General features: G+C 42.8%; 1 protein-coding gene across 1 annotated transcript in view; it reads right to left on the bottom strand.

Annotated features, from left to right (window-relative positions):
- PM20D2 (peptidase M20 domain containing 2) overlaps positions 1 to 15,093 on the bottom strand; it is a 29,461-nt gene that overhangs the window by 5,427 nt on the left and 8,941 nt on the right. The window contains exons 2-6 of the mRNA XM_088472017.1: positions 13,850 to 13,998; positions 7,857 to 7,999; positions 6,891 to 7,045; positions 5,874 to 6,009; positions 318 to 425 (exon numbers count right to left, since the gene is read on the bottom strand). Of these exons, the coding sequence (XP_088328143.1) occupies positions 318 to 425; positions 5,874 to 6,009; positions 6,891 to 7,045; positions 7,857 to 7,999; positions 13,850 to 13,998 (691 nt within the window). The remainder of the gene's footprint in view (positions 1 to 317; positions 426 to 5,873; positions 6,010 to 6,890; positions 7,046 to 7,856; positions 8,000 to 13,849; positions 13,999 to 15,093) is intronic.

Genomic DNA, 15,093 nt, shown 5'->3' with positions numbered 1-15,093 from the left:
GAATATTTTAGGCTACAACTTTGCTATTTTGAACCAACAGATCCATACTTTCATAATGCTATCAGGGACTGTTGCAATATGCTTTGATATAAAATATGTGAGCCAGGTAAACGGTTTTGAAATGTGTATTTCTTCATTGTAATATATATATATGGATAATTGTTCTATCTGAATGTATTTATCTATATTCATTAGAAGAAAACCTATATTACACAACATTTTAAAATATATTATAAATCAAATTTATTACCAAAGTTCAGGTTTTTGCATAAAACAGTTCTTCTCTACTACATGGATTTCTCCATTTCTGTGCTTACCTGCAGATTTAGTGTATTCTTCAGTGTGATTAAGAGCATCAGAACCAATATAAAAATAAGGATGGATTCCAGGAACCACAAAGGTAACATTTCCAAAATCTGTAGAGCCTAAAAACAAAAAGATGGTAAAACACGTTCAAAGGATGGAAAGAAGATTGCAAAATTAGTTAGTGCCGTGCACAATATACAAACATCATTGTACACCATATAGTAGCTGAAATGTAGTCGGCATCTTGGCGGACAGAATACCGGCGCCGGAATCCCAATAACAGTCAGAATCCCGGCTTTGAATCATGACCAATGACATCCCGATGGTAAGTATGAGGGTTAGGCACTAGGGGGAAGGGCTAGGGTTAGACTACGGGAAAGGTGGGTGAGGGTAAGGATACTTACCTAATCCTGTCGGTATTCTGACCGCCAGCATCCCGACTGCCGCGATCTTGTACCCATCCCTAGAAACCTCATAGTTGATATTTGTTACAGAGTGCCCCCAGAAGCTCCAACAGGCCAGAGCTGCATTCCTGTCTCATGCCCCCAATTGCCTGATTTATGGTCAAAAGAAACAAAAAAAATTTTTTTTTTTCTTTTTAGGGGAACTCTTGTAATTATAATAAAACTTAATTTTTTTGTTTATCGGATATTAAAAGTTAAGAATCATATAAAAGATTATATATAATATAGATATATATGTCGTAATATGTGAATAAGTCACACAGGGTAAGATTAGCCAGTATAGAGCAAAGAAAAAATATATTGGTGTTCCCAGCAATTGTATATTGGATACCATCCCCTTTGGTAACTTAGCATAGTTCAATAATCCTTTCAAAAGCAAATACGGATACTGCTGAAGCAACAGATTCTCACAAACCACCTAATATAATGAAAGGTTCATCAATTCTGTGAAATGTACACATCTCATCATATTCATTCTTATAAATCAATGAGCATATAACATTAAATAAACGTACAAAATAATACAGATGGTCAATAAAATTTGTGTATAGGAAAGCAATGTGCAGGTGGAAAAATGTACATAAAGTGTGTGCTAGGTTTCTACTATGCATTAACAGGGTGTCAACTGGTAGTGAGAGTGCTGTAATGCCCACACTACTATGTAAACATTTTGTCTCTGCCAAGATGGTAAATGAGAGTGCAGATTAAAAAACAGGTTTAGTAAATGAGCAGATTGGTAGCTGCTAATTGGCAATGCTAAATCCCTGCGTCCCCGAAGGGAAATAGGCAGTACAAGGACTGTTCTTACATCCACCTATAAATCCTTAAAGATATATACTTAGAGCCAAAATAGAGTCAACATATACCACAAATAAGAGAAAAAAAAATATTTAAAATCAGTATAGATTGGCACTGCATTCTGATAGTTTAGCTTTGAAAGGAAGCAGAGAAGTCACTGCTTGGCCTACCCACTCTACAGCTGCACATGACGAAGTGCAGAGTGAAGTGGCGTGCAGACTTAGCGGCAGCAGACCGGCTCCAGAGACAGGACTTGGACACAGACCAGGAGAGGCAAGTAACATGGGGCTGAGGGGGAGGGGGCGGGTAGCGGTATAAGAGGGGCTTTGGACTTGTATGAGGGCGGCCCTGACCTGGCCTATTGTTAAGATGCGGGTATTATCTTTTGTGGGTATAGTCCTGCAAAAGCCTTGAGGGCTGGAATACTTGGTTAGCTGCGGCCGTGGAGCAGTCTAGAGGGCTGGTAAGTCTTTGACTAGTCGGGGCCCGAGGGTAATGAGATAAGATGCGGCCTTTGGGCTGTGCAGTAGCCTTGAGGGCTGGTAAGCCTTGGCTTGTTGTGGCCTGTGGGCCGTAGAACAAGATGTGGCCTTTGGGCCATGTAGCAGCCTTTGCAGGATGTGGCCTACGGGCCGTGTAGCAGCCTTGGCAGGCTGTGGGCCGTAGAACAAGATGCTGCCTTCGGGCAGTGTAGCAGCCTTGCCAGGCTGTGGGCCGTAGAACAAGATGCGGCCTCTGGGCCGTGTAGTAGCCTTGGCTGCAGTGGTCTGAAGAAGGACCTGTGCCGCCAGGTTGACACAGACGGTGGTACGCAGGATTGCGTACTTTGGACGCTGGATTGCGGCCTGTGCTGCCAGGTTGACACAAGCAGTGGTACGCTGGGTTACGTACTTTGGACGCTGGATTGCGGCCTGTGCCACCGGGTTGACACAAATAACTGGACGCTGAAGTGCTGTCTGTGTCGTCTGGATGACACAAACGTCAGAGCGTGGATATGCGGACCAGCTGCCAAGATGACACAAACGGCTAGTAGCAGATATGCGGACCGTGCCGCCTAGATGACACAAGCGGCAGGCAACAATAGCAGACAGGAGAACTGGGTACTTGACTGGATAGCAGGAGACAACACCAAAACCGGAAACATGTGAAATGCTATCACTGGCATCGGAGCAGCGTTCACACCAGAAGGAGATAGCCGCAGGAACCAATCCAGAACAGAGCAGGGATTATGGACAGTTGAATGGAGGAGTTCAGTGAATGGTCCCCCGGCATTCGCATGAGCGGCTTGTGACACATATAAGGACATAAGGGGGGCTCAGAGGATAAGCAAGTCATATCAAATGGGTGGCATCACCAGTCAGTGGCATTACTGTGTGTCATATAAATTTGGGGCACAGATGAGTGGCATGAGTTTTAGCATCTTGTTCAGCAAGCCCCGATTTAGAAAAGGTTGAAAACGTCTGCTATATGAACATAGCTGTTGTTTATGCCGAATATATCACCATTTTAACAGCTGTAAATTGTGTTTCTACTTTTAATGCAGCCCAGAGGATTGACGCTTTGTCTACAAACACATTGGACTTAGAGTAGATAGCAGATACTGTATAGCACGTCATTTTGATTTTTATTCAATTGCATGTAAGAAGAGCACAGACAACAGCGATACAGCACAACTTCTTATTGTTTGACATGGAGAAGAGGATTTGTGTGTTTATAAAGAGCTCCTTGATCTTCAAAGCATTTGTGGGACAAAGTGGGGGTCGGAAATGTTTGAAGCGGTGTCTGTTCCTCTTCAGAAGTTAAATTTGCCCTGGGAAATGCTGTGCTGTGTAACAACAGATGGTGCCCCAGCGATGTTTGACGAGGAAAATTGGTTGGCAACTTCAATTTGCAAAAAATATGTACAGTGGATTATTTTGGTTGTGCAGTTATACTGCACTGTGCCATTCATCATGAAGTTCTGTGTGCAAAGGTGATTAATATGGGAGAGGTGAGGAGTACAGTAGTAATAACAATTCACTTGATAAGGTCCCACAGCAGTCTACCATAGATCATGTCAAAATTTTCTCTCTACGGTTAATGCTGAATATGGTGACATGCTATTCCATTTGGATATTTACTGACTTAGTAGAGTCTCTGTTTTGAAAAATTTCTTTGTAATGTTTGAGAAGCATGCCACGGAGAACGTTTTACACTTCCAATGCCTGAAAGAAGTCATCAATACTTTTCCGGTTGAAAACATCTCGAATAATGGAGAAATGGGTCAGTAATAATTGCTTTGATTGTGAAATTCAACAAAAGTGTAGGTCTTACCTTTAAGATAAATTTGAAAGAGCCAAGTTGTCAGTCAGTACTGTTTCCTACTTCATGAAAAGGTACTTTGAAACTGTTGAAAACTGACCGCAAGAGGTTTGACAGACCCAAAGCCACAACAGAATCAGAAGCCAAGTTTTTAAGAGTCAACATCTTGCTCAATGGGCATCTCAAAAGACAGCTTAAAGCACAGCTTAACACTGGTCGAAGTAAGTGATAGTTTCAACTGTGAAGAGAAGACTTCAAGTTGTAGGTTTGACAGGTCAAGTTGGAGTAAAGGAGCATACACACTGGACGATAATTGTGAACGATAACATTGAAATATATAGATATATCGTTCTGTGTGTATGCAGTAAACAATGGACGATGTGCGCTCCCGTGGGGTGTTAACGGTATCCCCAGTCGTCTGAATATGCAGCTCAATCTGGAGAGATCGTTAGCGATGCCATGCTTCCGAATGCAGTAAGGCCTCGCTCCCTCCCTGCCCTCATTGCCAGCATCGACAAGTGTGTATGCACTTATCGATGCCGGCACCTGGACCCAAGATGGCAAAATAACAAAGAGAGGCATCCCTGGCCCATGAAGCATTGCCATTGGACTATTGAAGACTGGAAGGACTTATGTACAGATGAATCAAAATGTGAAACCTTTAGTTCATCACGCAGGGTTTTTGTACACAGTTGACTAGGAAAAAGGTTGTTACACCGATTGTTAAACATGGAGTAAGAAGCTTGATGATCTGGGGCTCTTTTGCTGGATCCCGACTTGGCAATTTGCACAGAATGACTAGACCAACAAGAATACTGCAGCATTTTGCAGCATCATGCAATACCCTCTGGTCTACAAGTAGTTGATCAAGAGTTCTTCCAACAGCAGGATAATGACCCTAAGAATGCCAACAGGCTATGTCAGAACCACCATTGAGGAACACAACAAGATACTAAGCTTCAAATTATCATTACCATTAAGGTAGTTTGGAATTGAACTTAACAGAAGGTTGAAAGCAAAGCCAACTTAAGCAAAAAGTGCAACACATTTGTAGTAAATTCTTATGTTTGGCAGTTAGAACTGTGAAAGGTGGCTACTTTAAGGAGTCAAAAATGACATAAATAAGTAATCATGGATTTTTTGGGGGGTTTCTCAATTTTTTATTTATTTATTCTGTGCATTAATGTCAGAGTACATTGTTCAGTGTCTCAATGTAATTTTCAATAAAAACTGGAAAAATTAGGGTGTTCTAAAACCTCTGACCAAAAGTACATATTTTTTATTTTATTTTGATTTTATATTTGGGCTTTACACTTAACATGAGTGCCACTTTAAATTTTCATCCGAAACCCACAGGAAAGCGGCTGCCTCGTAAATCTAGCCCTTTGTGTTTCAATGTCAATGACCTGGCAAGCAGCAGCATTTATTTAATTTTTATACCTACAGTACATCAAAAGAGCTTCTGAGGTCTTTAGGTGGCTAATTCATTTGTTATCAGCTTGTTTATGCTCAATGCTGAAAGCTTAATTGCAGTTGGAGTTTTCAATATGCAGCATAACAAAAAAAAATGTAACCATTAAATTAAAGACTTTGGAATCTATATTATCGGGATAAAAAGAAGATCATTAACCGTGTTTGGGACTCCAGGCACATGGAAATTGAAAAACAAATGCAGGATTCATTCACAATATACCTCACAAGTTCAGGAGGGTGTACAATATCAAAGTATTCCAAAGGCTCCATAAGTTGAGCTTTTCCCATTCATCTCAATGAGATATTATATGTAATGCACATGCTGGAAAACAGCGACATTAATGGGCACATTGAAACTGACAGAAATCGCTAAAAGTCAGTGCTTTAACAAGTAGAAATGGTTGACAAATACATGCCCAAATTTGCAGCAATTTTAATTGATGTAAAATCAAAGAAGTCTAATTTGACAAGAATTCACTTAACTATTTTTAACAATATAGATTGAAAAATGCTACACACATACACAATTACCTGAAAGAGCATTTAAAACCAATTCATCAGTCGTAAACTGCATTCCCAGTTTTTTGCCATTCTCTGTATATGCTTTTGCAAGAGTACTGTTTGGAAGCACATTATAATAATCATTACTAGTATGGCACAACTCTACCTGAAAAGGAAACATTACCATATAAATCAAAGTAATCTAGAACTTGCAGAAATATAGTTGTAATACTATAATAAAATAACGTAGTCTTAAAGGCTTATTATAAATGTATGGTGGCCCCATGGAAAAGATGTTTTTCAGAGGCCAATGAATGCACCATAAGTTTAGAATTTCTCCGGTGCTGGGACAGTTGTCCCAGTAACTCTATAAAACTCACTTTCACCACGAATTAGTAATGGTGATAGGTTGCACTGATAGGTTGTGTAGGCGCACATACGTGAACTTAGGTCACGCTTGCACACAGGAAGGAGGCGGAGGGATCCAAATGGATTCCTCTTCACACTCTGGGCATCCTTCCAATAGAAACATGTGGGCTTGTGGGAGCTAAGGCCATCTTTTCAGAAGCTCAATGAGCAGAATCCATATCGGGACTGCAATGATGAATACACCCATTTGTCAAAGCATGCGGAAACTTAATGAATAGGCCCCTTAGTAGCTACAGGTTACTGTTGGTGAAAGATATGTACTGTAAAGTGGATAATTAAACAAAGGAGAGTGGGGACGGTAATGAATAATAATAATATTATTATTATTATTATTAAGTGTCTGTAATGAAGTGGGGAGGTTGTTCCTTACTATTTACCAGAGCTGCGGTGGAATGTCAGAAGAACACTGAACAATGTTTTATTGTTGTGGTTCATATCTAAAGATAATCATTTTAGGGTTTAGTGATCCAGTCATGTAGAGCAGATTTCTTTTGTGCCAATTCTCAGAAAAACTAGATCAACAGGCCTTTCCAGGTGTTGATACTTTAGTAAAAGTGACGGCATCTGAATAATAATAATAATAATAATTTCTAATAGATCACGGGATCTCAGACTTACTGTGCATCCTGTAGCCGCTGCAGCAGCATTAAAGCAGGCACTTGCCTTTTCCTGTAAATTGGCAAGTTCTTTGCATGATGGTGCTCGCAAATAAAATTCTAATTCAGAGTATGATGGAATGATGTTAGGTTTCACACCACCATTTTTTATAACTCCTAGAAGAGAGAAAGCACAGTTACATTTTTTCATCAGTCATAAATATTTAAATCATCTTATTGGATTAAGCACTTCCATGTGCGGGAAATAAAACCAATTATCAAATATGACAGAAACAGAATGGACACACAACGTACAACTTGTTACGGTTCAATAATGGAGTTCCTGGATACAAGAATAGCAAGGTGTGGATTGTAATCCATATCCATACTAATTAAAAGTGCAGCATTACCTCCGGTAATTATTAAGATCGTGCGATTCTTTTTAACCTCAACTGAAAATTTCTGTATGTGTACAGCAACAGCATATATGCAGACATAATATTTGTTATACAGATTCTGAGCCATCACTCTGTTCCAACCACTACCAAGAATAAAAGTTTTCTACCAAAAAGGCAGACTTCCTCCATCTGTAGGGCCATACGAAGACGGATGCCCAGTTCAATTGCCCATCCCTCTTTCATTATTTATACAAGAGTGGAGGGCGTAGAATGAGACCACAAACCTGCTGTTCTCAGTCCCCATCTACCCCCCTGGTCTATGGATGAGAAGATGATGCAGGCAGCCATGCTTGTATGCCAATGCAGCTGAAGATAGCGATCGTTTCTTAGCAGGGCTCCTTAAATGAAGGTTCTCACAGTAAGGTTTAGATATATTGTAATGCAGAAATTGCTTACAGCACAATAGTGATACATACAATAGTAACATAGTTCTAACAAAGTAAATTAAAGTTATATATGTTCAAACTACAAATAACCATTTTCTTCAGAATGACACAAAGAAAAACATAGTTATTAAGTACAGTTCTCACCATGAACTCTCCAGGAAGGTTTCATTTGCTGCCTTAAGACAGAAAGATTGTTGTATGCAAGAATAGCAGCATCTAATGCATTAACTCCTTCCCATGGGTATGCAGCGGCATGAGAAGCTTTTCCATAATATTTCACAGTAACACTAGGAAATAAAAGTCAGCAATTATCTTCGCTATTATTGCTCTTTGGTCTTTAATCTGACCAGTGCAGAAGGAAAATTAAAAATTGTTAACATAGTAAGTAAAACTAGAAAAAAAAAATAGAAGTATAAAATAAAGTTGCAGTAGTACTTTCTTTTTAAGTCTACAGATGTATTGTCAAGGCTCCCAAGTTTTCTAAAGTATGGTGCAGACATGTCCTCAAAGACTATTGCTGCAGCCACGCCGAACAGCCCTTCTCGACACGCAGAGTCCTGTGCCACTTGGTTTGAACAGTGAGTTTTTACACTGGAATGTGAGTCTTAGTCCCAGTGCAATGCAAGAAAGCTGCTTAACGAGACTGCACTGATTCATTTAATATGCGATACTTCCATTGTACTTCATCTGCATCTTTGTACAGATTTAAAACTAATTTCTGTGCAGTTAAAGTCGCAGGTTAGCATGACTGGTACAGATTGAGTGGTGTTTCACTGCATCTGTGTTGCGAAAAAGAGGCATGGCGTATTGAGGCTAGGTGTATGCGGACACATCTGTATGTGTTTGAGTATCTCTCCAAAATCAGCATATCTCCCATCCCTTCCAATGACGATGTCAGACATGTTCTATTCCAGTTTCAAAAGCACAAGCATTTATAGCAATCGAACAATCAAAGTGCTATATGCTGACATGCTGAAGTGACTGGGGAACGGTCTTCCCTTTACATGGGAGCGATTCAGCTCTGAACACAATGTTTTCAGAGCGTAATCGCTCCCATGTGGCAAGGGAAGAGCAATGCCTATTCAATTCAATGCAACAATAGGATTATCATTTTTCTGAGAAGTGGTTTATCCTTTATCGATTGGGACCTAGGGAATCCATGTTGTCATCACACACAAATATTCAAGGGCTCATAGGGGTCAATCCAATTATCCATGCTTACACGGGTGAGTTAGCGTGGCAACCTGAACTTGCTCAAAATTGCAAAAATGGGCGAAATCGGACTGAGGGCCTGATTCAGAGCCGGACGCTATTTGCGCTCGCTCGTTCAGAAAAAGGGGCCGGCTATTTAAATTGAGCGCTCGCTCTTTGCGGTCTGTTGACGCCTCTATGTCTGAGCACGCGAACGAAACATGCGCTCGCTATTTTGTAAAGACGCCCCCTGGCCGCTCGCATCATACGTCATCTCCACTATTTATTTGATTAATCGAGTACATCGAAAGGCATCTGAACTGCTCGCAGTGCTTGTGGTAGGATTTTCCTACCGCAATCATGCGAACAGTTCAGGCCAAGAAACAACCAAGTGACGTGGTCGATGACGCTGCTTTGTTAATTATGCACACCCTTAAAACGCCCGTTTTGACCGTTTGGCACGCCTGGGTTCGGATCACCACTCCCCGTTTTCAAGCACCTTCCCCTGTTACCACCCACAAACGCCTCATCCTGTCACTCAAATTAGCAGGCACTCGCTATTTAGCGAGCGCTCGATTTCCGACCGCAATGACTGGTTGGCGCATTTGCATTATGACCCATACGCATGCGCAGATGTGCGAACATCGCTCGGAGCGAACGAGCAGCCGCTTACGGGCGGCTCTGAATCAGGCCCTGAGAGCGGGCCACAAAGGATTCGAGATACGGTACCGTTGCCAGCATTTTAACGCTGTGGCACTCTCACCTTGCATCATTCACAGGGGTTTGAATTGACCTGTTTATGTGGGGAAAGAAATTAATACTGTGAAGCACCATTCAAGTTCAAAGTCCATTTCAATGTGGAGTACAAAACCATTGCAATGAATTGGGTATTTGGATAAAAGGGTAATAAATACAGCATAATAATGGGGTAACTCCTAAAGATAGAATTGCAATGAAATGGAGCAAGCTGGTTAAAAAAATACAGAGAAGCGCCATAACACAAATGACCTCAAAAGGGGAAAGGACACAGACTAGAAGGGGTTTTTAATTTCACATGTAACCCTATGGAACTGCAGCATGTAATTGCCCTTACAGTTGTATATGATTGGTGATTTTCTTGGAATTACCTACTACTAATCACATATATTGTGACAGCAGCTGCTTCTTATTTTTATAGCACCTACATATTAGCAGGGGTGTACAAGGTAAGAAGCTGCAGTGTTACTTATCAGTACCATAGAAGGAAAGAACATTTTACAAGATATTTCCTTGCAGATTATTCTTCCCAACCAAGTTTGTATTGTTTTGTCATTTATAATTAATGTATAAAAGCCAAGTAACTCACAATGGGGCTGATTCAGAGGTGGATGCAGAAACGGCTACAATGTCCTTCCCTGGTGTACATCCGTGTGTCCAAATGTGTGACACCCAATGTCAGCGTCCGTACACACTGCAATACTGATTGGTGCACCAGCCCTATGGCAAGTGAGGTTTCTCCATCCATGTATGGCATCCTAGGTGAGCAGTTGAACGTTTGTGTACGCAACCACTTTCATGGACATGCCTGTGACACTCCCATAACACACCCATACGACGGACCATCTCTGTGCATGAGCTAAGCCACCTCCCTGTTGCCACCGAGGAACGCTCACTACATATTGAACATCCTTCTCCATGTGTGCGTCTGAAATCAAAACTGGTCTGTACGGACACATGAGCAGCAGCAATAGAAAAACGAATTGCTCCACTGCATACACCATCAGCAGTGCGTCCACCTCTCAATCAGCCCCAATATGCACAGTTATGTTGTTTCAAAATGAATTACATTTGGAGGTGTAAATGATGTTCGACAGGTACGAGGATGTGTAAATAATGTGGATAGGTATGTGTGGGTGTAAATGACGTGGGACAGGTAGGTGGAGGTGTTGTATTGATGGGAGAGGAATTTTAGAACTTGCAGCTGCAAGGTAAAAATGTTTTTATCCGAATCTTTACAAACTTCTATGAAAACACTGAACAGCAGCTATACAGACATTTTGCTGTACCCCAAAATACTGGAGAGCCTTTCATTTGCTGGAAAACACAAGCTTGCTATCATTTTTCAACCATTAATAAAAGTGCAAAAATCAGTAATTTGACAACTTTTAAAAACCTCCAATACTTTCCTTATGGCCACTAACAGCCCTCTATATGGTCCTGCTATCTCAGTTGTTACTTTGTTGGTGTCCAGGATGGTTTTCTCACTTTTTCATGTACTTTTCTCAGGTCACATTTTGTAGAAAAGCTGCACACCCGCGCAACTAGTACCACAATTTGGCATTTCTAATTGGATCTTGCATATCTCATGTGTGCACATTCATGCAATATATGCGGTTCATGAAAGATTTGCACCTAATTGGATTGAGCCCATAGATGGGAGTTAAAATAAATAAATAAAAAAATTATAAAAATCTGGAGTGTAAAATGAAACCACTAAGGGGGGAATTCAAAACACCCGATAAGTTTTCATGGGTGAAAAAAGGAAGGTAGTCTCGGGCTTTATCGCTATTTAATTAGGTTCCCCCCAATACCTTTGTTAACGCCCGTTAAAATGATGTGTTAATGGGTGTTAACACACATGATCAGTGAAGAGTTCACGGATTTGTGCGTTAACAGGGTCGTGGCACCTGTTAAAAACCTAGTTATCGGGGATAGGTGCTGCACTTCAGGGCTAATTGACTAGACCCGGGGTATCACCTAGCCTGCTGTAAAATTACTACGGCTAATTGAATCCCCCTTTATTGAGTCTGCTCAAACATGATGACTGATTGGTGCATGCAGTGGCGTAACTTCATCCCAGGTGCCCGGAGGCAAGATAAATGTTGGTGCCCCCCCCAAATTAAAATGAACCACCACCCAGCACCTATGCCAGCCCCAGCTGCCGCAGCCCCCCTGTGCAGTTCCCCCAGTAGTGGTCCCCCTGTGCAGTGCCCTCTGTAGAGGTCCCCCTGTGCAGTGCCCCCCAGTAATGGTCCCCCTAAGCAGTACCTCCAGTAGTTGTCCCCCTATGCAGTGCCCCCGGTAGTAAGGGCCCCTGTAGTGCCCCCAGTTGTAATGCCCTTGTAGTGCCTCCAGTAGTAATGCCCCTTGAAGTGCCCCCAGTAGTAAGGGCCCCTGTAGTGCTCCCAGTTGTAGTGCTCCCAATAGTGCCCTCAGTAGTAAGGCACCTGCAGTGTCCCCAGTAGTAAGCCCCCTGTAGTGACCCCAGTAGTAAGCCCCCTGTAATGCCCTCAGTAGTAAGCCCCCTGTAATAAGACCCCAGTAATGCCCCCAGTAATGCCCCCTGTAGTGACCCCAGTAGTAAGCCCCCTGTAGTGACCCCAGTAGTAAGCCCCCTGTAGTGACAACCGTAATGCCCTCTGTAGGCCCCCAGTAGTGAGCACCCCGCGTTCGCACACACACAAAGAATAAAAACAAATTACTTACCTTATTCCCCGCTCCAGTGCTGCTGCCGTCCGCCCCGGCGCCCGCTCCTCGGAAGTATGAGTGACGTCAAATGGAGGGTGCAGGGGGTGCGGCTGCACCCCCTGCACCGCCCGTAGTTACGCCACTGGAGGTGGAGTGCCGATCAGCGGCGCTTCTTCTCCATGCAGTGTCCGGAACGGCCGGAGGACAATGGAGCCAGGTGCCCCCTTCAGGGCTGGCGCCTGGCGGCAAATGACTCCATTGTCTCTGGGAGTTCCGCCACTGGGTGTATGTCTTTTCCAGAGATAATTAAATTGTTAACTCTTATTACCGTATATACTCGAGTATAAGTCGACCCGAATATAAGCCGAGGTACCTAATTTTACCACAAAACACTGGGAAAACTTATTGACTCGAGTATAAGCCTAGGGTGGGAAATGCAGCAGCTACTGGTAGTAATCCCCCCTCTGGTACTGTCCCCAGTAGTAATCCCCCCCTGGTAGTGCCCCCAGTAGTAATACCCCCCCCTGGTAGTGCCCCCAGTAGCAATATCCCCCCCTGGTAGGGCCCTCAGTATTAATCCCCCCCCTGGTAGTGCCCCAGTAGCAACATCCCCCCTGGTAGTGCCCCCAATATTAATCCCCCCCCTGGTAGTGCCCCCAGTAGCAATATCCCCCCCTGGTAGTGCCCCCAGTATTAACCCCCCCTGGTAGTGCCCCCAGTAGCAACATCCCCCCCTGGTAGTGCCCCCAGTATTAATCCCCCCCCCCTGGTAGTGCCCCCAGTAGCAATATCCCCCCCTGGTAGTGCCCCCAGTATTAACCCCCTCCCTGGTAGTACCCCCAGTAGCAACATCCCCCCCTGGTAGTTCCTCCATTATTAATCCCCCCCTCTGGTAGTGCCCCCAGTAGCGATATCCCCCCCTGGTAGTACCCCCCGGTAGTAGCCCCCCCAGTAGAAAGAAATGTAAAAAAAAAAAAACACTTACCTGTAACCCCGCTCCTGGTCCAGACGCTGCTACAGGCTCCTCCGCCGCTTTGCATAATGGGAGAGACGTCGTCATGATGACGTCTCTCCCATTACCCACTGTGGGAGCCGGAAGATGGCTCCCGCAGTGGGAGCAGCAGTTTACACCAAACACATAGCTGCCGGCTCCGGCGGCTGTGTGTTTAGCAGTGTGTAGTACTGACCGAACTCCGTCCGGTCAGCGCTACACACGCGGTGCAGGCTGTGTCACAGTGACACAGTCTGCACCGCGGCCCGCATGGTACGCTACTCAGCAGCGTACCATGCGGGCATGACTCGAGTATAAGCCGAGGGGGTGCTTTTTCAGCACAAAAAATGTGCTGAAAAACTCGGCTTATACTCGAGTATATACGGTATCCCTATTTCTCTTACTCCCCTTTAGCTTATAGGTAAATCTCTAATACATTTTACTGTTTAGAAGAAAAAACCTTAAAGTATTTTGAAGTTACTTCATTTTTATTTATTGTGCTACTTACTCATGTACAGCAACATCTGGTAGATAGGCAGCATCAGACTGGGCAGGATGGGCCATAAACACAACATCCATATCTTCAAAAGCTCTGGCCCTTATAAGATCGACTTTACCGCCGCCATCTTCCTCGGCAGGCGTCCCTAAAACCGTGATCTAGGGAAAGAAATACAAAATACACACATTGTGCTTTCTACAAAGATAATAAAAACAAACATATACCGGAAATTAATAATCTGTGTGACTACATACACATTACCTTTACTGGAAGAAAATAATATTTAATGTGCTGATGAGAAAAGGAGAGAAGTCCTTTTGTGATGTTGTCCTGACAACTAGAGAAAGAAGCCCCCACTTCAGCAATTACCATACTAGGGGCCTCATTTAGAGTAAGTCAAATGGAAGGATAAAAAGTTATGGCCAAAATGGGAGTTGCACATAGCCTACTCAAAATACACTGTATATATGGGGATGTATGGAAAATACGCTGCGTGTACATAATGCTTTCCCACATTACAACAGTACCTTGGCAAACACCACCCAAGGGATGCCAGAATGTGTCCAAGTCCTATTTGGCAGCCTTTGCAGAGGGAAGAGGGTGGTTGTAGGACAGACCATTTTTAGCTGTGCATTACCGTAAGGAATTCCACTACCATGGAAATGGCCGGGAAACCCCACACTGTGGGTCTCCCTGTTACAGTGAGACTAGTACACATAGATGGAACACGCTTCTTTATTATAAACAGTATTTATTCCTTTTTTCCCAACTAATAATGTTATGCGCTGAGGATCATCATCATTATTATAAGCAGAATGTATCTTTAAGTCAAGATACAGAAGCCAAAAAAATGATAACCCTCCTAAGAGCACCTGCTGTAAATAATGTGTGTCTGCATACCCCATGATCTGCCTCTCCAGGTGCAATTAAAGGTTACATGGAGCTAAAGATTCGGCTTTGTTTTACTGGCTACACAATTCTATCTACAGACCTAGTATGGTAAGGTTCCCCAAATGGGTCACATCAGTTCACTTATATACAGACGTGGTGGGCACATTTGTTAGTACCCTTCTATGAAAAAAAGATCCCATATGTTTCTCTGAAATAATTTGAAACTGAAAAAATTTTTTAATCCATCATGGTTTATTCCAGATTTCACAGAAACTGGTCTATGCACTTGATTTTTGATTCAACAGAATACTATAAATAATAAAACAAATGAAAATGGCATGGACAAAAATGATGGGCCCATA

This window comes from Taudactylus pleione, unplaced genomic scaffold, assembly GCF_031769625.1.
Source record: "Taudactylus pleione unplaced genomic scaffold, aTauple2 ptg000015l, whole genome shotgun sequence".
In the NCBI taxonomy this organism is placed as follows: Eukaryota; Metazoa; Chordata; class Amphibia; order Anura; family Myobatrachidae; genus Taudactylus; species Taudactylus pleione.
This window is presented reverse-complemented; position numbering and strand designations above follow the sequence as displayed.